Source organism: Phaseolus vulgaris, chromosome 3, assembly GCF_000499845.2.
Source record: "Phaseolus vulgaris cultivar G19833 chromosome 3, P. vulgaris v2.0, whole genome shotgun sequence".
NCBI classification, from domain to species: Eukaryota; Viridiplantae; Streptophyta; class Magnoliopsida; order Fabales; family Fabaceae; genus Phaseolus; species Phaseolus vulgaris.
Genome location: NC_023757.2, coordinates 8646470 through 8671612, shown reverse-complemented (window position 1 = coordinate 8671612; position 25143 = coordinate 8646470). Strand labels below are relative to the sequence as shown.

The 25143-nt window shown below is 31.6% G+C and overlaps 1 protein-coding gene across 1 annotated transcript; it reads left to right on the top strand.

Annotated features, from left to right (window-relative positions):
- Positions 1–20016: 20016 nt before the first annotated feature.
- On the top strand, positions 20017–21720 carry LOC137806563 (F-box/kelch-repeat protein At1g23390-like). The gene has a single exon (XM_068606759.1). It carries the CDS (start codon positions 20389–20391, stop codon positions 21532–21534), a length of 1146 nt encoding a protein of 381 aa, XP_068462860.1. The 5' UTR covers positions 20017–20388; the 3' UTR covers positions 21535–21720.
- Positions 21721–25143: the final 3423 nt, after the last annotated feature.

The window sequence follows — 25143 nt, the reverse complement described above, 5'->3', positions numbered from 1 at the left end:
AGTTTACTGGCTTACATGTGTCTGTGCTGGTTATGAAGAAGATGGTTTTAATCTTTGGTTGGCCTCATGTGAAGTCTTTGGTAGGTAGGAATCTGTTATAGTGATGGATTGAGTCCCTTATGGATTACATAGTTTTCTCCAGGCAAGGAACTGGGTTGCTGCTACCTGTTTCGGGGTTGGTCTCTGTTAATGTTAATTGCAGGAATCTGAAGCAGATTGATTAAGGAGAGCATATATGTTAAAAAGGGAGCACACTGGTATGGGTGTGATGTACCAGTACCAAAGGAGGGGGTGGCTGTTAGAAGTGATACCACGGGTGCAACTGATTCAGTGAGGATGGAATTGAGTCACGCTCTTCAGGGGGTCTGACTCAGTTTGGCTTAGGGGTGTGATGTTACTATGCAGAGAAAGCAAGGTGGTAAGATGGTGTTTCGTAAATTTGTGGCTGATTTGTAGCGGCTGGCAGGTTTGGGAGGTTGCTGGTTGGTCAATACATAGGCGAAGGAGACGGTTGGTGAAGGAAAAAGGTTGATGTGCTTGTGCTTCTTCACTTATTCTAATGTCACTATAGCTGTTAAGCAAGTAAAGAGTGAGCTTGGATGCACATTTCTAGTGGTGCTTTGGTATTAAAAGGAAAGCAGGAAGTAGAGACTGTTGGAGCGGGGTATGTAGACGGAAGAACGGGAAATCTACTTTGGTGTAAAGGGCTGGATTGCAGGGTGCAGGGAGAGTATTAGGAGATGCTATGCTATATCTTTTGGAATGGTGTTGGGGTTTGGGAAGCTGTTGGTTTTCTGCAGGTTACTGTCATTTTGGTGCAATTTTGTGAGTTGGCTGGGGATATAGCTATTTGCAGGATAAGTCACACTTTGGTTATCCTTCCCGTTCGGAGGAGTAACTATGTGGCTGTTGTATACGGGTTGGGATACCCCTTAAGTATCTCTTGTAATTTTATTTATTTATTGCTGATAAAAAAAAATTAGTAATGATTTTTTATTGTTAATATCAAGTTTCAAATAATTGATACCATATGACAAGAATACTTTTTAAATATGATTAGTAGAATTAAATAATATTAATAATATTTCTTAAAAGAATTGGTTATTATTATTAACTTTGCTTATAAGGGTAAGCGAAAATAAATTCCAATTTTTAGAATGTTATTTAAAGGATATGAATAGTTAATGTTCTATTGAAATAGTAGTTTGGATTAGTTTTATCTTTTAAAAAGATGTTTTTTTAAATTAAAAAAGGAAGTTGTATTTAAATTATTTTTAATCTTGATTTTTGTTAATATTTATTTATGTATACTTAAATTTATATTTATTTTCTTTAAAATATGAACTTTTAAAATGAATCTAAAGTGGAAGTAGAAGCAGTGAAGTAAAATTGACTAAAGATTTGTATTAATGAAGAAACCTTTAAGAGGATCAAAATGTGTTGATAAGATAAGAGGATTCTGGCCGAAATGAATTCAGTATAGATACACTTTAATGCATTTAGGTGTTAGATGAATGTCTTAAATTAGAGTGTGTATGAGATGTTTATTTTGTGGTTATAAATTTTTGAATAGAACGTTGAATGTAAGAAAAATGATGATGTTTGGTGGTACAAAGATTGCATAATAAAGATCCTTATCCAAACCTTTCAATTTCTTTTCTTCTAACTTTCTTCCTTTCCCTCATCAATGACTCTCACAAAATCTCGTGCTAGAATAATTTCTGTCTCATTTAGATGTGCCTAGCAACGCTCATGATTATTTCCCTGCTAACTAAATTTAATTCAATTATATATCAATTATTTGATTATTATTATTTTTTTAAAATTTGGGCATCTCTCTAAGTTAGGGGTGACAAAGTGGAGCGGGTCGTGCAGGCCGGCTCGTGACCCGCTGAAAAAAATGCGGAGCGGGTTACTTATTTCAATTTCAATCCGCTGGCCCGCTTAGGCCCGTCCCTCATAACTCGAAGTCCGTGCGAGCCAAGTACGGGCGGGGTGGGTTGGTCCGCATAACTCACATAACTTTAAAATGTATATATTTTTTTCTACACTCCCATATTTTCTTCATGTAGCCTCATATTTTACATTCCACAATTTTTAATAAGATCTTATTACGCATGATTCATGAAAATAATATTATGAGACCATTTATCTAATCCATCTAAATAAAAAAAATTCAAAAAATTATTTAAAAAATTATTTTTTTAATAAATATTTCTTATGCGGGTTAGAAAAAACAACCCGACCTGCTTTTTGCAGGCCAAGTGCGAGACGGGTCTATGCGGGGCGGACCAACCCGCATTGTCACCCCTACTCTGAGTTATAGTCAAGTTTGATTGTAAGTTCATCCTAATTCTGAAATAAATATATTAAAATGTTAATCTGACATTGATTTTTTAGCTTACATTTACGTTTAAAACATTTCATATACTATACATATACTTTTTTTTAGTACTTTTCAATTTATTTAAAGGAAACAAAATTATATATATTTTTTAAAAGTTTTAGATTTTTTTATCAAATTAAATAATACATATTTTTTATCACAAAAATATTTTCTTCTCACGTTTCTCTTTTATTATTTTTTTAGTATTTTTAATTTTCTTCTATTTTTTAAAAAAATTTGAAGTTAATTTTACTCTATTTTTATATTTTTTCAATAAATATTTAAATTATCCAAAGAAAATTGACGTTGAAAATGTATTTATTTTCCTTAGTTACTTTAGTAAACTTCAATTTACTTATCACACACTGTTTCCAAGAATATAAAACAACCATTTTGAACCTAAATAAGAGATTACGTAGTAAGAAACTAGATGGTCTATCATCGACCAAACGATCTCATGATACTAGAGTTCATATGTTTTGATGATAACAAACAATATAAAGTGTGTTAAGATGTCTAACGAAGCTATTAAGTGTGCAAATTTAGTTGAATATCCATAAGACGATTATAAGTTGCTTAAGCTTATCAGACGATCAAGTTTTGTAGCAAGTGTTAGACGAAATTGTTAAATGAGATAAATCAAATGGTCTATCAAGACTCATCAAACAGGTCAATAGTGGAAAGCCTCAATCAGATGATTTTAATAGAAATTGCGCAAGAGTCACATCAGACGATCCAATGGCACATGCTCACTATGAAGACCATCAAACGATCTAATATTGGTCTCAATGTTGGACAAATATCTTAGAGCTTATAAAGATAACACCTAAAGAAGAAACGATGTCTAAACAAATAGTTTGAATGAGAAAAGATGCATTAAATGATCTCATAGGTACTGCACAAAATGATATACATAAGAAGCTCACGTTAGATGATCCTAGTGGAATATATTAAACGACCTCAAGAAACACATCAAATGATTTGAGGAATTGCGTCAGACAATCTCTTTGGAATGGATTAGACGAAATAGTTAAGATAATCTTATCAAACAATCACGAGGACTCATCAGACGCTCTTATCAAATGATACCTTTGGATATCACAAGATAGATGATATCAAAGAACATGCTTATAAGTCATTAGACGATTACTAAAGATTACACATATCAGACAATACAAGTATGTTCCATACTTAATCTTTCCATTTTTAGAATATTTCATGGCACTGATCTTATGTTTTCAAATCTTAGTTGATATTTTTGAATCATAGAAATTTTTTTTCAAATAAGATTAATGATTAAATATTTTTGAAAATTTTTGTATTTGAGAACGTAACACATATAAATATGAAAATCTCAAAAACATTGTGTTTAATGTTTTGTAAATGAAATATACTTTCCATGTTGATCATAAATATTTTAGAATACAACTATGAAATTAGAATTAAATTTAAGATTGTATTAGAAAGATTTTGCATAAACAATATTTTATTGGAAACCTTCAAAAAATAGAGCATGAACATTTTCTATATATAAAAGAGTTTTTCGAAACATGTTCAATGCAAACATATCCAGGTTAAATGTGATTAGGCGTCAATGTTTAGATTTTATAGTATTTGGAAAGTATTTGAAAATGATTTTTCAGATAAATATTTAAAGGATAGAAAATATTGATAATTCGAAGATATTATAAAGATATTATTCCCAAATTTGGTATTAATTGCATATTTCTAGGGAAGATTGGAGATTTGGATTAAAGAGGAATGATTTGAGCTAAAAAGAGAAAGCTGGAAGGTCCTAGAATGGAAAAAAAATGTAGAGAAAGATTGGGCCTTTTTTATGTTTTATTAATTACCCATTAGCGTGAAACAGGAAGTAAAAATTAGGTTAAATAGGGGGCTAGAGGCTAAACCTTAGGGTGCGAGATTGAGAGGAGAACACCATAGAGTGAATTGCAACCCAATTGGGAGAATGGAAGATGCTAGAAGTATGCGTGGCTAATTCTACCCTTTGGGATTGGGAGTAATCTGCTCAAACTCTTATGTATTGAGGTGATATTTTATATATTAATATTCAGTTCTTGATTGATTATTGGTATTGTTGTTTTACTTTTAACTTTCCGTGACAAATTGAGAATCTTAAATCTGGCCGAGAGTTATTTTTAGGGTTCAGACCTAAACATCAATACTTAGCATATTTGAGTGCTAAAGATAGACTTGAAATGCTAATTGCCATTAACATCTGATTGTGATTTCTAAGTTGTTTTTATAAGTATGCGAGAGAGAAATATTTAGGAAACATTCTTAAGAATTTTATATGCGAAAGATGAATATAAATGAATTTTCTACGGGCATCAATTTCAATCAAAGAACTTAATATTGACATGCTAATCAAAATACATGAGAGTGAGAGAGATGAAACCTAATCCCTATTTTTCCAAATTGAAGCAACCAATTTTTTGTTTGTTTTCTTATTGATCAGTGCCCAACACAATTAATTCAAAACTCTTTTTATTGTTCAGTTTTTATATTTAGTGATTATTGTACTCGATAATTCACTGTTCCTTGTGGGATCGATATCTGTCCTTAGGGACAATTATTACTTCTGACAAACGTGGTGCACTTGCCGTAAAAAGTCATCAATCAGCAAGGCTCTTTCAGGGGCACCATTCAAAGATACCTGCAACTTATTGCTCGTATGTTTAGCCTCAAAGAAATAGAGAAAAACTTCAACAGACGGCAAGATGTCGAGTTGTGAGCACAAAATGATAAAAGCACAAATAAATGCCCAACTATTAGGGTGTAGCTGAGTAGGGACAACATTGAGCTCGGTTAATAGCTCTTTTTCAAAAATGGAAAAAGGGAGACGCAAGAGAACCTTTTTGAAAAACGTGACATAAAAAGAAACAAAATGGACCACCAGGGTCCGATGACTCGTCACAACAAATGGGCTCACCCTCCCTACAATATGGTTTTTACTTTACCCTCCTGTCTTTTACTCATGCTACATCTGTTTTCTCTTAAATCTCTAAGACGTAAATGGGTGGTGTAATAAGAAACCTCTTTTAGAAGCTCTTTCTTGGCCCAGGGGTACATTGAATTGTAATCCATTGTATAAATAGCTAGAACAAAAGCGTAAACACCAAACAAGGTACAAGCACAATTCAGGCCAAGTAGAGAAGACGAATTGACAAGAAATCATAGTTCAGGCAATATAATCCGCAAGATGAATAAATACTTGGCAATAGAGATTGGAGGAGGAAAATACCTGGTCTGAGGATGGAGAAGAAGAAGTGCGAAAGAAGTTTTTGGTGTAAGAGAGGTTTTTTAGGGCACAAGCGTTCTAGAGAGAAGAGAGATTGCATAACGGGTAAGTGAGGAAGAAATGGGTTTTAATTGTTTGAAGGAGATGCAGCGATAAGGCTTCCTAGCCGTTGATTCGCATCCCACGTGGATGTCTCAGATTTAGTATGGTAGGATGTCTCATCAAGAGATGCTTCGGTAACTGCGCCTCACCTATCCTCTGCGAAGACGTCACGTTAGTTGCCAACGCTGGAAAGACTCTTCGCCTAGCCAAGCTCAGCTCGAGCCTGGGGGGCTTGTGTATTGGCCAGGAGCTCGACTTGGTTCAAGCGTTTAGGTTAGCTTGGTTTTTAGGCCAGTATGGGCCTAAAGGGTGGACCATGAGCTCGACCCAGGTGCTGGTAGACAACTCGAAAAAAATAATTAAATACAAGGAATATTCACATTGGTTATAATATATACACAAATTAAATATCACTAAAAGCTGTTGAGAATAAATTAATTAGTGTTGAAGATAGGCTTTGATGTCTCCAAATCCATGAAGATTGGTTGAAGGATTTGTTGTTGCTTGTGTGTGTACGTTCTGGGTAGTTTGAATTTGTAATGCACTCTTAGTTAGGATCCAAAGTTGGTTAAAATCAAATTCTTTTGAAATAGTGTTTTCCAAATAAGTGGAAAAACAACTTGTTGTTTTATCATTTCAATCGGTTGTTTTACACTTAGTGTTTTTGAAACAGGTTTTGACAAAGTTTGAAATTGGTTGACCTTGTTGTCAAACTAATTCAATCGGTTATTTCGACATTTCAACAGATTGTTTTTTGAAAATCCTTAACAAAATTTGTTAAGTTTGGTAAATCTGTTTTAATTTATTCAGAACTGATTTGGCTCTTTCATTAAATGTTTTTAACAACCTTTTGGAGTTTAAATAATCTATTTTACGCTCCTGGTAATTATGATATCAGATTAAATCTTTCAAATCAGTTTTCTCCAAGATTGCTTCAAGCTTTGGATTTTTCAAAGAGTGGAATATAATTGCTTTGTAACTTTTGAATTCAATTTGTATCAAGTGTGATAATTCCTTTTCTTTCTTGAATACTGTAATTCTGTGTAAACATGTTCTGCGCAGATCCAGAGGGTGTTCTGTGGTGTGTTTTTTGCAAAGGAGGTGTGTGTTCTTTAAGGGTTCAAGATCACCTCTTTGGTGTGTGGTTTTTAATCAAGGTTATTTGATTTCTTAGTGGAATACTCAGTGGTTTCTGGGGATTGGATGTAGCTCTTAAATAAGAGTGAACCAATATAAATCTGTTGTGTGATTCTTTCTATCCTTAATCTCATTTAAATCTATTTTGGTTTGTTTTTATTAATTGTTGATAAAAACAACTGGTTGAATCTCATAAACAACGAGTTGATTTTCTGGAAACATAATAAAACAAATTTGTTTCTTGGCTAACGGGGTTTCTTTCTCTTTGATTCTTCATTGGCTTTCTCTATACCTTCAATATTTGCGGAAATCTTTTATAAACAATTCACACCCCCCTCCCCCTCTCTGTAGAGCATGGGAGATTTGATGTTTCAAATCTATGATGAATGTTGAAGTTGTGCTGTTGTTGGTTTGGGCTTAGTCTAGGTTGTTTAGAATCCTTGTAAAGATCATTTCTTGTCCCTTGCACAAGCTTGCTCAATATGTTTTAAAAGAGAAAAGTGTCTTTCTAAGCAAAGAAAAAAACAACTGGTTGAAACCTCGAAATAATCGGTTGTTTGTCACTTAGCTTGTTTGAAGGTTTTAAAACTTTTTTTTTTACTTGGTTAAATAATTGTCTAACCAATTTTATCGGTTAAAACGACTTTTCAACCGGTTGATTGTGACATTTCATAACAGCTTTTTGAAAATCTGTTAATCTGTTTTGGAAGTGAATCAGAATTGTTTTGGCTCATAAATGTTGCCTAGAACAACTAGTTTTGAGGGCTATAAATATGGCTTTTCTTTTAAAACAAAATACACAAGTGAGATATCAAATACAGTGAGGCTGAGATTGATTTTGAAAGAAGTTTTTCAAAAGTTTGCAAGATTGTTGAATAGTTGTGCACTGGTTCAAAGTCTGATCATATGAGCTTTCTGATTCCTGTAAACTCAGGTGTAATCTGTTCTTTTCATGATTCTTGTATTTGTTCTTTTGTAAACTTGTAAGTGTGTGGAAATCCTATAAAGTCAGAGGGTGTTCTGACTAAAGGTGTGTGTAGCAAAGAGGGTGAGTGGTTCTTGTGGTTTCAAGATCACCTCTTTGCAGTTGTGATTGTAATTTGTGATTGGTTACTAGTGGAACCCAGAGGTTGTTTTGGGAACTAGATGTAGCTCAAGGTTGAGTGAACCAGTATAAAATTGGCTAAGTAAATCTCTCTCTCTCTCTCTCACTCCTTATAAACTGTTTGTTTTAATTCTGCTTTTGTTGCTGCCATAAACAACCGGTTAAAACGAAGTTTTAACCGATTGAATCTCTGCAAACAGTTTCTTTTACATTGTTTGATTGCTTTCCTTGATTGCTTAATCTTTGAATTGTGATAAAGCTTCATTCTTATTCAATATTTGCAAAAATATTTTGATAAACAATTCACCCCCTATTGTTTAAGCCATTAATTCTAACACCCTCTTATTTAAGGAATATAATTATAACAATTGGCATCAAGAGTTAGGTTCTTTAAAGTCATTCAAGTTTTGATCCAAAAATCTTTTTTCATGGCTGATGAACTACCCTTTGGGGAGGGTGCATCTATTAATAGATCACCTTTGTTTTGTGGTGTAAATTACCAGTTCTGGAAGGTAAGGATGAAGATCTTTGTAGAATCAATTGATAAAGGAATTTGGAATGCAATTAAAAATGGTCTTTTTGTTCCTATGCTTGAAAATGATAAAGTGATTTCTAATAAACCTTGGTCCTAATGGACTGAGCATGAAAGCAAAAAGGCTCAATATGATTGTATTGCAAAAAATATTATTACATTTGCCTTAAGTTCTGATGAGTTTTTCAGGGTGTCACAATGTGAATCAGCAAAGAAAATGTGGGATACTCTAGAAGTCACTAATGAAAGAACAAATGACGTGAAGAGAACAAGGAAGCATGTTGTCACTCAAGAATATGAGATGTTTAGGATGCAGAAAGGGGAGACAATTGTTGAAGTATAAAAGAGGTTTACCCATATTGTCAACCACCTCATGAGTCTTGGGAAGATGTTTGAAAAAGTGAAACTCAACATCAAAATCCTCAAGTTCCTAGACAGATCTTGGCAGCCCAAGGTCACAGCTATCTCTGAGTCTAAGGATTTAACATTTATGACCACAACTTCACTGTTTGGAAAGCTCAAAGAACATGAATTAGATATGAACAAGTTGAATGTCAAGAAAATGAGGATAAGCATGAGAGGAACATTACCCTGAAGGCTGTTGGACATTACTGTCAATACTCAAGTGATGATAGTGATGGAGAAACACTAAGCTTGCTGACCAGGACACTAAGAAAATTCCTGAAGAAAAACAACAACAAAAATCAATCTTTCAATAGGTATATAGTAGCAAAAAACACAATGATTTTAACTCTAACAAATATTCCTGCATTGGTTGTGGTGAATAAGGACATATTAAAGTTGATTGCCCAAACAATGAGAATAAAGAAAGAGGATCAAGCAAGAAAGGAGAAAAGAAAGGCAAAGCCAAGAAAGCCTACATTGCTTGACAAGATAATGAAGTTTCTTCCTCTAACTCATCTTCAATAGATAAAGAAGCAAATCTTTACTTGATGGCAAAAGAAGAAACTGATGTAAGCAGTGTAAGTTCCAGCCCTTTAATTAATTTTGAAAACTACAGCCAACTTCTTGATGCTTTTAAAGAAACTCATGAAGAAGCTAATAGGATGGCCCTTTCAAATAACCATTTGAAAGGCTTGAATAATTGGCTGGAAAATAGAGTCAAGGTATTGGAAGAAGAGCTGGATAATTTGAAAAGTGATTTTGAAAATCTGGATCTCATTTACAAGAACTCTTCTTGCAAGTGTGACTCAAATGTTTGTGAAAATTGTGAATCTCTTGAAAAGAAGGTTTATTATCTTGTGAAAATTGTGGACAAGCTTTCTAAAGAAAAATCTAACTTTGAAATTGTTCTTTCTTCTAAAAAATGTGTCTTTGGTAAAGTTGGTTTGGGTTTTAGTCCACACAAGAAGAAAAGAACAGTTACAAAGCCATTTACAAGTTTCTTTTAAAAATAAATGATTGAAAAGTCGAAACAGCCGGTTGTTTCATGCTTTTGTTGTATCAAGAAGGGCCACTATGTTAAATTCTGCAAAGTTAAAAAAAAAAATGTTCCCAGGGATATTTTAAAGTGGATTCCTAAGAATTCTAAGGTTCCTAATGTTCCTTCTAACACTCATGGACCCAAATTTTGCTCCTTGATCTTGGTTCTTTCAGGGTTTTTTTGACAGAAAACTAACACTTATGATACCTTAACTGTGGCTGTTCTGAAGCACATAACAAAGGATAAATGCAAGCCTGTCAAATCTACTCCTTAAGCAAGAAGGTCATGAGAAATATGGGGACAACAACAAATGTACTCTTGGGAATCAAGAAAAATTTGGGTTAAAGTAGAAGTGCTCTGGTGAAAACTCATCAAAGTGATGCATGTTCTTATGGTTGAGAAGTATGCATCTTACTCAGATTCTTAACAAGTAAAAAAATCATGAGCCATGTAAAGTAAGTTGTATATTCTCATCCTATGCATGTGCCTCATATGACCAAATAAACATTTAAACATGTTTCTCTTGGTTAAACTTGTTGAGGTAGTCTATGTGCAAAGGTATGAATGTATTTCATTATGCATTTCCCATCACTTTGTGATATAAACCAAGTAGTTATGAAGATGACAAGGAAGCAAAAGATAAGGCACATGGTGAGCAGTCATCTCAGTGAACAATTCAAGACCTCACCAAGGATCTCATGGACCTCACCAAAGGAGATGAGCATAAACCGGAACACCAACTGTTCTTCCTTCTGATCTTCTTAAAAGATAGAATATGTTGTAAAATCAACTGGATTCATGTCATTAAGGAGCACATGCTGAAGTCTATAAGTTTATGTGATTATCATTATCCTTATGCTATTTTGATTACTAAATTTATGTATTATTTTGAAGTTGACTTGGAGGATGAACAATCTGAACTTGTCATGCTGAAGTCTATAAGGTTATGTGATTATCATTATCCTTATGCTATTTTGATTACTAAATTTATGTATTATTTTGAAGTTGACTTGGAGGATGAACAATATGAACTTGTGAAGACTACAAGTGAATTTAATAATGGATCCTTAAGTAGGATGGGATTCACCAAAGTTAATGGAAGGTGGGTTGGTAAAGGTGGTGATCATGCTGGCTCATCAAGTGGTGCACATGCTGAAGATGAGGATGAATATCAACCTCATGCTATTGCTACCGAAGGTGATGCTGAAATGGAAGCTGGAGGAGATGATGTTAGTGCTTATGAAGCTGGACAAAGTGCTGGAAACATGGGTGAACGCATCACATCCATATCACCCTTTGAGAGGTTGATGTTAAGTATAATGAACAACTTTGTCAATGAACAAAGGAGCCATCATGAATTCTGTGTATCTCGTTTTCAGGATCTTAATGAGCAAATTGAAGCTATCCAGAATCAGCTCTTTGAACTCTAGTATGGGAAAGATGATTGAAGACCTGCTCATATCTTATGTCTTTTAAATTTGTTGGGTTTAAGATGAACAATTTTATATTTTTGTATGGTTTTTTTTGCTAAAATATTTTATATTGTTAAATTGTTTTTATAGTCTCTTACTCTATTTGTGAAGACATATAGGGGGAGAATATGCTGATTTGGTTGTTGGTTTATTGTTGTTTATAACTGGTTTAAATGTTGATATATAGTTGTGCAGGAACTCTGATTTTCACACTCACTTACATTGGTTTTTCACACTGATTTTGCTGATTTTCTTTGTGAAAAATCACATAGTGAAAACTGGTTCATTTGTGTAAGAGATTGTGGATGAAATTACTCTCTGGTATTGTTATTTTGATTGTTTCGCAGGTACTATCAAATTCAAATAGATCTCAATAAAGCAAACCAGGGATTTGTCTTCATCATATAAGGGGAGATTGTTGAACAAGAGCTTTGATGACTCCAAATCTCCATGGATTGCTAGAAGGCTGATTGTAGCTTAGTTGTATGAGTTATGGGTAGTTTGAATTTGTTAATTCACTCTTAGTTAGAATCCAAAGTTGGTTTAATTCAAATCCTTTTAAAAAGATTGTTTTATGAAGAAGCAGAAAAACAATCAGTTGTTTTATCCTTTCAATCGGTTGTTTCATACTTAGGATTTTTGAAACTGGTTTTAACAGGTTTAAATTTGGTTGACTTTGTTGTCAAACCAATTCAATCGGTTATTTCGACAAAACAACCGATTGTTTTTTGAATTTTCTTAACATAATTTTGTTAAGTTAGTTAAATCTGCTTTAAATGATTTGGAACTGATTTGCCTTTTACAATAAATGTTTTCATCTGTCTCTTGGAGTATAAATGTTCTGTTTTACGCTCCTATCATTAACACTTACAAGATCAGTTTGTGAAATCAAGTTTTCTCCAAGATTGCTTAAGGCTTTGGATATTTTTCTAAGAGTGAAGTAGGACTTGTTGTGTACTTTGATTTGATTTGTACCAGGTGTGATCAATCCTATTTCTTTCTTCATTTTGTAATTTTGTAAGTACTGGTTTTCACAGAGTCAGAGGGTGTTCTGATATGTGGTGTGCCAAAGGAAGTGTATGTTCTTGAGGGGATCAAAATCACTTCTTTGGTGGTTGTGTGTTTGTAATATGATTTTTTATTACTTAGTGGATACCCAAAGGTTTCTAGGAACTAGATGTAGCTCTTGGTATAAAAGTGAACCAGTATAAAATTGTTTGTGTGATTCTTTCTCTCCCTAATCTCTTTTATATATGTTTTTAGTTGTTTTTATACATTGTTGATAGAAACAACCGGTTGAATCGCAGAAACAACCGGTTGAATTTATGGTATTCAACTAAAACTGTTTTATAACTAGTGTTCTCTCATTCCTTTGGTTGTGATTCTTCTTTGACTTTCTTCATACCTTTAAACTTTGCGAAAAATGTTTAAAAATAATTCACCATCTCTCTTGTTTAAGGCCTTTAATTCTAACAGTTATTGCCTATTTTGCCTTGAGTCATATGTTCTTTAGTGTTCTAGGATTCCTTATATTTTGCTTCTACTTACTTTGCTTTTAATTGTGAAAGTTTAAAAGTAATTGGAAATTCGTTTTAGTATAAATAGATTTAAGTTCCAAACAAAAGATTTCAAGAGATCAATTGATTTGAATCCCAAACTTTTGGTGAAAATTGGAGGTCTGTGAAATTATGCATGATCAAAACTATGGACATCTCATTTCCATAATCCAAAAAAAAAGTAAGAGAAGTTGCGCAAGCTTGTTGGTTCCAATCTTTTCAAATAGCAACATTTCAAAATAGTGGGTTCATTTTAATTAGCAAATTGATTTCAACATTGTGGAATTTTTATCCTTTTGCCATTAACAATTTCTAAAGAAAGAAAGAAAATCATTGTTAAAAGTTCTAGTAAGTATCTTAGAGTCTTTTTGTGTGCCTTTTTCTTGATTGTTTTTCTTAAAAAGTTTTGTGATACATTTTTTCTCAAATTTGGTTTAGCTTTCTTGCTTTGAGCTTTTCTTGTTTGTCTTTTGAAATTTTCTTTTAAGTTTTGTTGTGGATCCATTTAGATCAAGTGATTAGGGCTTTGACCTTTTTCATTTGAGAGTATTCAACATCAAGATAGGCCTTTGTTGAGAGCATCTCTTTCTTTAGTGAAACACATGGGGAGTGTTTAAATTGTTTTCACTAATTGTTTGTTTCCTTTGTGCCAAAAAAATTATGGTTCATTTGTCTTTAGGTGAATTTTCAAAACCCTAATCACATCACAAAGCCCACCTTTTGGGAGAACTTGTGAATGCCAAGAAACAAATGGTTCACAAAGACGAGGAAATAAGCCAACTAGCGAAAAGATTGCAAAGACTAGAAGAAGCTCAAGTGAAGCAAACTCAAGAAAGGAGTTGGGAGCCGCCAAGAGCAACTAGACATTCCATGCACTATGGGAGTCGAAAAAATGATTGGCAAGTGCATAATTTTGCAAACTGGCACCATCAACTCCAACAACAACCACAACATTCTTTTAATTTTGTAAAGTTACCTAGTTTTAGTGGGCACAATGACCCTACTTTGTATTTAGAATGGGAAGCAGATGGCTTCTAATATTTAGTTGAAGTGCTTTATTGTTGGTATTGCATATGGTGTGTGCTCTAGTGAGGTTGAACTTGCTGCAGCAAAGTAGATGACTTTTGATATTGGGGACCAAGATGTAAGCTTTTACAAAAGAGTGTCCTATTGTATGGACCACCTGGCACGAGGAAGATCATGCTTGCCAAAGCTATTGCTAAGGCGTCTGAAGTAGCTTTTATCAATGTTTGGATATCAAACTTGATGAGCAAGTGGTCTGGAGATGGCCAAACTTATATCTGCCACATTTAGCCTAGCTCATAAACTCCTGCATGCCATCATATTCATTGATGAAGTTAACAACTTTTTGGAACATGATGAAGCAATACTTTGACGTCTTCCTCAAGAATTTGAAATATATATTCCATATCAAAGGGAAATGGTCGAGATATTGAATGTTATCTTGAAAGGTGGGAGGATTGAAGAAAACTTTGACTTTGACTGTATAGCTTTCTTATGTGAAGGTTACACGAGTTCGGATCTCTTTGACCTGTGCAAGAAAGTTGTATATTTTCCATTTAGAGAACTGGATGAAGAAAAGATAGGGGGAGAAATTGTGGTCTCCTTTTTGTAATTTCTGGGGTCTATGGTACTTTAATTCTGTGTTAATTTTGATGTTGTCATAACTCTAATACACCATAGATTTCTGCTGCAATTCTGATATGGTATCATAGGTTTGTTGCTGCAATGGTGCTGCCACACACTGTTTTCTAGTTTTCTTCTTAAGAAATGAGTTTCTTAAATTCTGTTTTTATCCCTTGTCTTACTCTATTTAAGAAGAAAAATAGGGGGAGATTTATCTGGTTTTATGTGTTGAACTACTGCAATTTATCTGGTTTAAATCCAGTGTATACTTGTTGTTGCTTTGCTGTGATTTTGCACTTATTTCATTGGTTTTCACACTAGCTTTTATGGTTTTCTTGCTGGAAATCATATGATGAAAACTGGTTCAATGGTGTTGTTTAAACTTAGATATTATTACTATCTGGTACATGCACAATTGTTGTTTTGCAGGTGCTTCCAAATTTAAATAGAACAACACAAGCAAACCAGGGATTTGTCTTCATCAAATGGGGGGAGATTGTTGAAGATAGGCTTTGATGTCTCCAAATCCATGAAGATTGGTTGAAGGCTTCGTTGTTGCATGTGTGTGTAGGTTCTGGGTAGTTTGAATTTGTAATATACTCTTAGTTAGGATCCAAAGTTGGTTTAAATCAAATTCTTTTGAAAAAAAGTGTTTTCCAAAGAAGTGGAAAAATAACATGTTGTTTTATCGTTTCAATTGGTTATTTTACACTTAGTGTTTTTGAAACAGGTTTTGGCAAAGCTTGAAATTGGTTGACCTTGCTGTCAAACTAATTCAATCGGTTATTTCAACATTTCAACCGATTTGTTTTTGAAAATCCTTAACAGAATTTGTAAGTTTGGTAAATCTGTTTTAATTGGTTCAAAACTGATTTGACTCTTGCATTAAATGTTTTTAATAACCTTTTGAAGTTTAAATAATCTATTTTACGCTCCTGGTAATTATGATATCAGATTAAATCTTTCAAATCAATTTTCTCCAAGATTGCTTTAAGCTTTGGATTTTTCAAAGAGTGAAATAGGATTGTTTTGTAACTTTTGAATTCAATTTGTATCAGGTGTGATCATTCATTTTCTCTCTTGAATATTGTAATTCTGTGTAAACGTGTTCTGCGCAAATCCAGAAGGTGTTATGTGATTTGTGGTGTGTTGTTTGCCAAAGGAGGTGTGTGATATTGAAGGGTTCAAGATCACCTCTTTGGTGTGTGGTTTGTAATCAAGGTTATTTGATTGCTTAGTGGAATACCTGGGGACTGGATGTAGCTCTTGGATAAGAGTGAACCAATATAAATTTGTTGTGTAATTCTTTCTATCCTTAATCTCATTTAAATCTGTTTTGGTTTATTTTTATTAAATGTTGATAAAAACAACCGGTTGAATCGCATAAACAACCAGTTGATTTTTTGGAAACATAATAAAACAAATTTGTTTCTTTGCTAACTTGGTTTCTTTCTCTTTGATTCTTCGTTGGCTTTCTCTATACCTTCAATATTTGCGTAAATATTTTATAAACAATTCACCCCCTCTTGTTTAAGGTCTACAATTCTAACAGTTAGCACCTGAAGATAAAGGTGCACATAAGTAATATGTTTTTTCTGTTATGATTATATGTTTTCTGTTGAGATTATATTCTCCCTGATAAAATCTCACTTTGTGAAATTTGAAAAAATCGTTAAAGGGATATCAATAAAAGGAACTTGAGACCTCAATAAATAAAATGTATAAAAATTGAAAATCATACTAATTTTATTTCTTATTTAGTAAATTTTAATTTGATATTGAATCGTTATGAACTAGTTATATAATGTCATGAAATATAAACGAAATTAGTATAATATTTAAAATAATTATTAAAAAATAAATACTTTTTTATAACTTTTCTTCATATAATTTCATTTCTTAGTTCATTTAAAAAAAATTCTTAAAAATCATTAAATTTGAAATGTAGGGGTGATAATACTTACCTCCTCTTCCTTCAACTATCACTTCATTAAAGTCCATCAAATCCAAGAAGCACTGCATATATCACGAAGGAAATGGAGTAAGAAAAGTGGAAAGGAGACATGCCCCATGTTTTATGAGCAAACAGGGCAAAGTTTTCCAACGTCGGAAGAAAAAAAGAATGAATAGGGATGGAAGATTGAGAGAAGCATTTAAGAATATGTAGGCCATAATTATCATAAGGCCACACAAATGTTGTTGGATCTCTTACAAACGTGTTGTTGTCTCATTAATTACTTCTTTCAAAATCCAAACACATGTCAATCCACTGTGTATAAGTGGCCAAGCCTTTTACTCTTTGAAGTGACGTTTCCATCACTAATGATCTGTTTCTAGGCGCCAGAAAATCGATGGAAACAGTGTAGAGAAAGGTGGAAAAACAATAACAAAATTATTAAAAAGGTGTTTTCTTTGCATTTGTAAAGAAATTAACGAACAAAGCTTCATTACAAAAGTTATGTTTTAATATATAAATGTTGAATATGATTAAATATTAGAATCTTTCATAACTTCATTTTATTGAACTGGTTTTTATGAGATTGATATAAATTTAAAATTGACTTCTTAAATATATATATATATATATTTAACATTTATAATTTGTTTTTCAAATATGTATTTTTATTAATATTTATATTAATTTAAAAAAAATATTTTAATTTGAATCTATATTTTAAAAAATTTACATTAAATTATTTTATAATTTTTTAAAATTTATTATATCTATCAAAACACTAAAAAAAACAAATTTACACTCTTATTTATTTATTTTTTCTTAATCTAAATCATCTCATTTTTCACTCACTTTTCCTTCTTTTTATTCTCTCAAATCAATCATTTCATCCAAAAATAAATACTTTTTTTCTTAATCTAAATCGTCTCATTTCTCATCCTCTTTTCCTTCTTTTTATTCTCTCAAATCCATTATTTCATCCAAAAAGTAATAATAGCTTGGGACCACACATAACTGGGTTAGGCTCAGGACCACCACGTTATTATGACGTGTCCACCTTTTTTTCTTCTAAACCAAAAGCTTATCACATACAAAAACAAATAGTAAAAAAATGAGAATATATATATATATATATATATATATATATATGAAAAATCAAATGAGATTAAATAAATATTTGTCATTAATAAAAATTAAATTAAATTAAAAATAAGTATAAATAATTAATATACTATTTAAAATTATTTTTCTCGTATTTCTCTTCTTTTTATGATCTGATCACTTAAAAGAGTAAATCAAGTAGTGATTAACTAAGAAGATTAATACATCAAGTTTAGATAGGTAGGTGTTGAACTAACTTAGATTTAGATTGAGACAAGTGTTAGTTTTTGGAGAAACATGCTTAATATCAATGTTTAAAGTCAAGTTGTTCTTTGAAGATGTTGTTGAAGCATACCCTTAGCATCAACATGAATCATAATTTTAATTTATTTTTATTAAAAAGTTGTTTCTAGGTTTAGACGCATTCTACATTCCTAACATAATAATTATTTTAAATTCTTAATCTTAAATTTGAGAAAGAATATTAGTTCAATTTCGACAAATTATAAAATATATTTAAATTTTAATTAAAAATCAATTTATTCAATTTTATAAGAAGTTGTAAAGAGAATTGTTTAAACTAAATTTTAGTAAAGCTCTTCGTAAATATGTACAATATCTTTTAATATACATTGAAAAAACGAGATTTTTTTTAATTATTACACAATAAGAAAGTTCTTTTTATGTGTCTGCGTACATTTTATTACGTTATCTTAGTCTCTTTTTTTACTGTATTGAAATTACATTATAGTATAAAAGTTTGATTATATTGTGTGCTTCTACTTAGTTTTGTTAATTTAATGGAGAGACTCTTAGATTAGTTTCTTTTTTCTGTTTTCTTTTTGTGCTTATAAGGTAACTTTTATTACAATATAATTTATATTTTAAATTTTTTATATAAATATAATTATATAAAGTACTCTCTTTGTCACTAATTGGTATATATTGTTTTAAAATTTCCCTATCTCTACTATAAGACCTTTTTTTTCCTAATTGTTTTGTATTAATTATTTTTCATCAAAATATCTTTAACGATCTTAGTATATAACTAATAAATGCTTCGGATGGCTCTTTCTCTCTTTTATGAACAATTAATTATTTGGAAAATGTTAACTAAGAATTAATAAAAAATATTTATTAAAGGAGGAAACTTTTTTATTGAGAAGCGGAGAAATACACTCCCCTACGAACTTTTAATACGCTCTCACATTATTTAAAAAAGAAATCCCTCTTTTAATTTCTTTAATCAATATCTAAAAACATTGATTAAAGGGACCTTGATTATTTTAACACAATTAAAAAAAATTGTAAATTGTTTGTTCTTCATTCGTCTAAGTACGAAGATAAATTAAGGGCAATTTTTGTTTTGATGTTTAGCTAATAAGTAAATTCTCTAAAATATAAATTAAAGGTTAGTCTAACAAAAAATAATTTTGTGGTAATAAGACAAAAATTTCATCGGAGTATAAGATTTCATTTACAGTGTGTTTGGTTTCAAAGTTTTTATATATTTATTCTTATTACACATGTTAGACAATAATGTGTAAGATATTTTGATAGTCTTAATTAAAATTTGATGAACAAGTTATCAATCATTATTCAAATATTTTTAAAGATATTTGTACTGATCAGGGTATATTCAGTATATAGTCTAAATATTTGAGTTCCTAACTCATCGGTAAGGGCAGTATCTATTGAGCATACTATAATTCTAGAAATCGACTCAAACATGATAAAGTTCAGTGTCTCTAAAAGAGTGTCCACTTCTCACTTTTGATAAAGGTTAATGCAGCCCAAACAATAAATGTGTATTATAACTAATTCAGTTAATTATTTAAAACAGAAAGACACAATCAGAGACTATACTCTACAAAAATATAACTCTAAAATACGAGGAAAAATAGTAACGAATTAATTATGTAGTTATCTTCTTGACGATTGTTATTAAAGACCTTGAGACTCTAACCACCAAGTAAGTTGACTCTACGATATTTACACCACATTATAATATATAAGTGTTCTCACTGACTTGATCGGGGTGTAATCAACAGGTGGAAAACCCTCCGTTGGATTTTGCGACAAAGACAAAAGGAAAGAGAGATAAAAACCACCACTGTAGCCCGCTAGAACAATATTAAAAATTCTCTCACTATCATCTCATTACTCATAAATTTTAATAAATTTGGTTAGAAATTCATTTTACATATCTTAATTAAAACAATCTTCAAATTTTTATAATTTTCTTTTAAATCTCTTCAAATAAACTTCTTTGAAAAAAGAAGAAGACTAAAACTAGTTTAAATATTTTTTTTGGGACTCACATTATTCAAAATAGACAAAACTATCTATATGGTTCTAGTGAAAAGACTTGAGTAAAAGGGAGAAGATGTGCATAATTAATGGTGGAATAACTTATTTCAAGAAGCTAAATTAAATAGTTTGTGATATGAACATATTAATTTGGTGAAATACATTAAACACATAGGAAAAGTTTGTGTCGTGAGTTTGAAGGGACTTAATATCAAATAAAGGAAATAAATAAATAAGAGAATTAAGTTTGATTTAAAATGAAAGAAAATAATAAGAATTTGTGTGAAAAATGAAGAAATTTGGTGGGATCCTCCTATAATTGAATTGTGCTACTCTATATATAAAGAGAGGGTGAAATAAAATAAAGGAGGCATTGAGAGATGGAAACATGCAGTGAGGAAAGAGAAAAGACGGACCATAGCGAAGCTCCCATTCAAGGAGACATCTTAGAGATTATATTCTCTCACTTGCCACTCATCCACCTCGTCTCACCTTCTCACGTGTCACGTGCATGGAACCGTGCACTCTCCACCTCCCTCCGCCACGTCAACCCCGTCAAACCCTGGCTCACGCTGCACATCCAGAACCCCCGTGCACTGCACCTCACCACCACCTTCGCCTACGACCCACGCTCCCGCACCTGGTTCCAAATCCACGCGCCGCATCCCAACCACACCTCCCCCCTGCGCGCCTCGCACTCCACACTCCTATACACGCTCTCTCCCTGCGAGTTCGCCTTCTCCCTCGACCCCCTCCGTCTCCACTGGCACCACGCGTGTTCCCCACGCGTCTCTCGCATAGACCCCATCGTCGCGCGCGTGGGACCTCGCATCGTGCTGGCGGGAGGCGCGTGCGACTTCGAGGACGATCCCCTGGCGGTGGAGGTATACGACATGGAGTCCCGCGCGTGGACGCGCTGCCAGTCGATGCCAGCCATTCTCAAGGACTCCTCCGCTTCCACGTGGCTCTCGACCGCCGTCGTCGGGGAGAGGATGTACGTGACGGAGAAAAACTCCGGCGTGACGTACTCGCTGGATTGCAACACGATGACGTGGAATGGCCCGTTGGAGGTGCGTCCGGATCGAAGTGTTTTCCACTGCGTGACCGGAGCGATAGGCGGTCGTTTAATGGTGGCGGGGATGGTGGGCGAGGCGGAGAAGGTAGAGGAGGTGAAGTTGTGGGAAGTGAAAGGGGAATTAGCGTTGGAAAGTGAATTAGGGTATTGGTGTGAGGAGTTAGCAGCGATGCCGAAGGAGTTGATGGTGAAGATTATGGGTACTGGTTCGATTGAGGTTAACTGGATTGGGAATTCTGTGTATTTTCAGAACCTATGGAAAGCGGAGGAAATTGTTGTGTGCGAGGTTGGGAATAATGGCGGAAGCTGCGAATGGGAAAGCGTGAGGAACGTAACGGTGAGTGATGTGAGTCGCATGCAGAGAACCGTGTTCTGTGGTGCCCATGTTGGGCTTCAAGATTTGAAGAAGGCAATTAATAAGAATTGTATGTTTGTGGAGAAAGTAGTTTAAGTTACAATCTCTTTAGATTGGACTATTTGGTTCGGAATATGGTTTTCATTTTTTCAGTTTTATATTTTATCATCACATAATGTGATTCCATTGCTTCCCATTCAACTATACTGATTTGGGCAATGTATTTCCAGATCTATGTACTCACTCGTTCATAAGTAATGAGCACATTCAGATCTACCAAAATTTATTTTCATAGTTCAATTTTTTGGAAAATATAATGACAAATTATGGATAAATGAGATCAAAATTATAAAATTAGATTTAATAAATACAAGTTATCAATCAACACTTCAATAAAAAAAAAAATTAAACATGACTTATTTAATTTTGTAATTATTTTAGTATTTATCTATTTTGATAATTTTTTTGAGAAACAGCGTGTTAAATTTTTCTTAATTCTATAAACATATTTTATGCACAATTTTTTTTACTTGTACTATAATATCTAATATTTTGTTGGATTATATTTACTGTTTGATCATTTTTGGAAAAAATAGACATGAATGATTATAAATTAATATATATATATATATATATATATATTTATTATCATTAATTTAACATTACTTTTCATGTACTATCTTCAAGTACAACTCAATGTCTATTTCTCTCCAACATTAATCTACACACAAAAAAAAAGGTTGACAAGTTTATATCTATAATAGGAGTACAAGCTAAAAACTAATAATAATATATGGATAAAAATATGGTGCCTCTATTTTATATAGTATTTATTACATATTTAATTTATATAATTAGAATTTAAAATAAAATATTTTAAATATATTATATTTAGAACTTACAATAAAAACTTATATTGTGATGAACATTTTTTTTTGTTATCATAGAGAAAATATTTTAAAAACTTTAAACTAAATTTAGAATTGAAGCTAAAAAAGATAAAAAGAGACAAATAATTAAGAATAAATAAAAATTAAAAACATATTAGAAAAGAATAACAATAATGTATATACTCTGATATGTAATTTTCACTTTTTCTCAATTTATTAGTTAGATAAGTCTGTTAAGTTGTTAAAGTATTCAAATCTTAAATATTTGTTTATTTTGGAATGAATCAATATCTATATTTGGAATTACAATATGAGATGACTTTTGAAGGTTGACTTGAATTTGATAAGAAATTTTTTTAAATAAGTTAGTTAATTTAATTCGTTGACTTGTTTTCACATATAACTTGTAGTTTATGTGAACTAAGCATAGAACGGTCTAAATTCTACTAACTGAAATACAAAATACAAAACTTATATTAAATGTGCAATGCAATCGAGAATACATTGTATCTAGATTGTACAATCTGAAACACAAATTTTAACTTTAGGATTCTATAACATGAGAAGTCTTTGAATTCTACATTATGAAATTAAAGAAAAACGTTAAATGAAAAATGTCAAAGAGTAATTTGAGTTTTTTTTTTTTTTTTCGTATAGGATGTAGGAAGAAAGGTATGGAGGTGCAGGAAGACTTAATGATTTTTTTATATGTAGTCATTTTTTGTCTTTCTTAAATGCATAGATTGTTTAGGTTTCAATACTGTAGTAGTTTAAGTCATTTTTATAATAAAATTTAAATATAATATTAATATATATATATATATATTATAAATATTGTTTATACTATTTTTTCAAATAGTAATAATATGTCTACATGTATTACTTTAAAAAAAGTGTATATATTTAATAAATTATTTTATTATAATCAATTTATTAGTATGATTAAAATCCAAATTTCATTGAAAATCATAACATCATAATGATTTTACTCTTATCCATGTGTCGTGAGAATAATACTATAAGACAATTTACCTAATTCATCTAAATAAGAAAAATAATTAATTTAATAAACAAAAAAATATTTTTCATTAATTTTTTATAAAAACATTTTTTATGCGAATTGGCCCAAAAGCTGCGAACCTACTTTTATGCGTGATGAGTCAGTGAAATCAACCTACATTTCTTATACGGAACGAACCGATCCAACCTACATTTCTTATACGGAACGAACCGATCCAACCCCATTTTGCAAGCCTAATGCGAGATGGACGAGTTCATATTGTTATTCCTGTACAAATTTTAGAGGAGATGAATAAAGGTAAAAGTATTATAATACCTACATTTCATGTCCTAAATATATCATATATATATATATATAAATTTAAATTCAAGTCTTTTATTTATGATTTTTTTAATAATGCTTAGTTAGTTCTTATGTTTTTTAAATGCCTCAAGATTTGTTTAGTTATTTTTAATTTCATATTTGGATGCTTTTAATGTTATATTTTAATTCTTTATAATATTATGCTTAGATAATTTAATAGTGAAAGTTTTAATATATTAAAGAATTTTGTTTTAGTGAAATGAGATAGCAGATTTTAACATAACGTATGGTCAAGAGATTACTATTACATAAGTCAGAGAAGTAAATTGATGAACACGAAGAACCACGTTTTAAATTTTATGTAACTAATAGCATAAAACTTTGTTTATAGTTTAAAAAAATATATTACATATACTATTAAAAAAAATATTAAACTATAACTAGGATCTGCTTAAATGTATTAAATGAAGTTGTAGTGACATGTGTACAATATTCAACTTATAGTTTAAACTGTAGATATTTAGACTGTTCTCCTAAAATGATGTTTAATTAATAAGAAGGAACAAATAGTTTAATGACTACAAAATAATTATAATCTCAAAGGGACAGTTACTTGTTTTTAATTCAGCTAATTACTTTTATTAAAATAATGGATGCATTTTCACGAGTAAAAATCCATAGATGTAGCCTCAAACATTAAATAATGGAAAAGAAAATCAGATATAGAGATGAATGCGGCAACAAACTTGTCTCTTGGTAAAAAATATACACATTAAAATGTATTCTTTAAATAATAATATTGCTTCCATATTAATTTTATAAAAATAGATTTTATTCTTAAGAGAAATAAAAGAGAAGAAAAAGAAGGAAATATGAAATAAAATAAATGATGTAACGATATGGTAATTAGAGGAAGTGGTTGGCCAAGAAAGGATTTATGTGGGGAAGGGATAATGTTGAGATTGAATATGCAAGTGTGGCTGAAAGTAACAAGAAGAAGCAATTCATATTTTTAAAGTATTATTTTGCTGGAACAAACAAATATTTTATTCGAACGACCTATATATTCATTAAATGGATGTGGAGCACAGTACCTTTATTATACCGATCGGATAACACCAAATTAATGTCCCTTTAGGAAGGAGAAGAAGATAAGACTGAAAAGAGAACAATTTCATTCAGAAAACTCACGTCATACATAAACAATCTTTCAGTATATAAACTGAGATGGAAAACAAAAAAACAAAATGTAAAGAAACAAAAAGAAAGCAAGTGGAACTGAAAATAAAGCATAACATTAGACTATATATCGACTATTCAATGCTACCGTCTAATGCTTATCATCTAAAGTTATCATCTATACCGTCTAGTGAAATACTCATTATCTAATACATTAGACACTATATATATTATCTAACATCCTTCCATCAATTATGGTTGGTTTAGTAATAATCATAAATTTAGTATAAATAGTTTGTAAAGATGATCCTC

Bases quoted from the DNA above. Each gene is read 5' to 3' on its own strand.
- LOC137806563 (XM_068606759.1), top strand. From the start codon at position 20,389: ATGGAAACATGCAGTGAGGAAAGAGAAAAGACGGACCATAGCGAAGCT.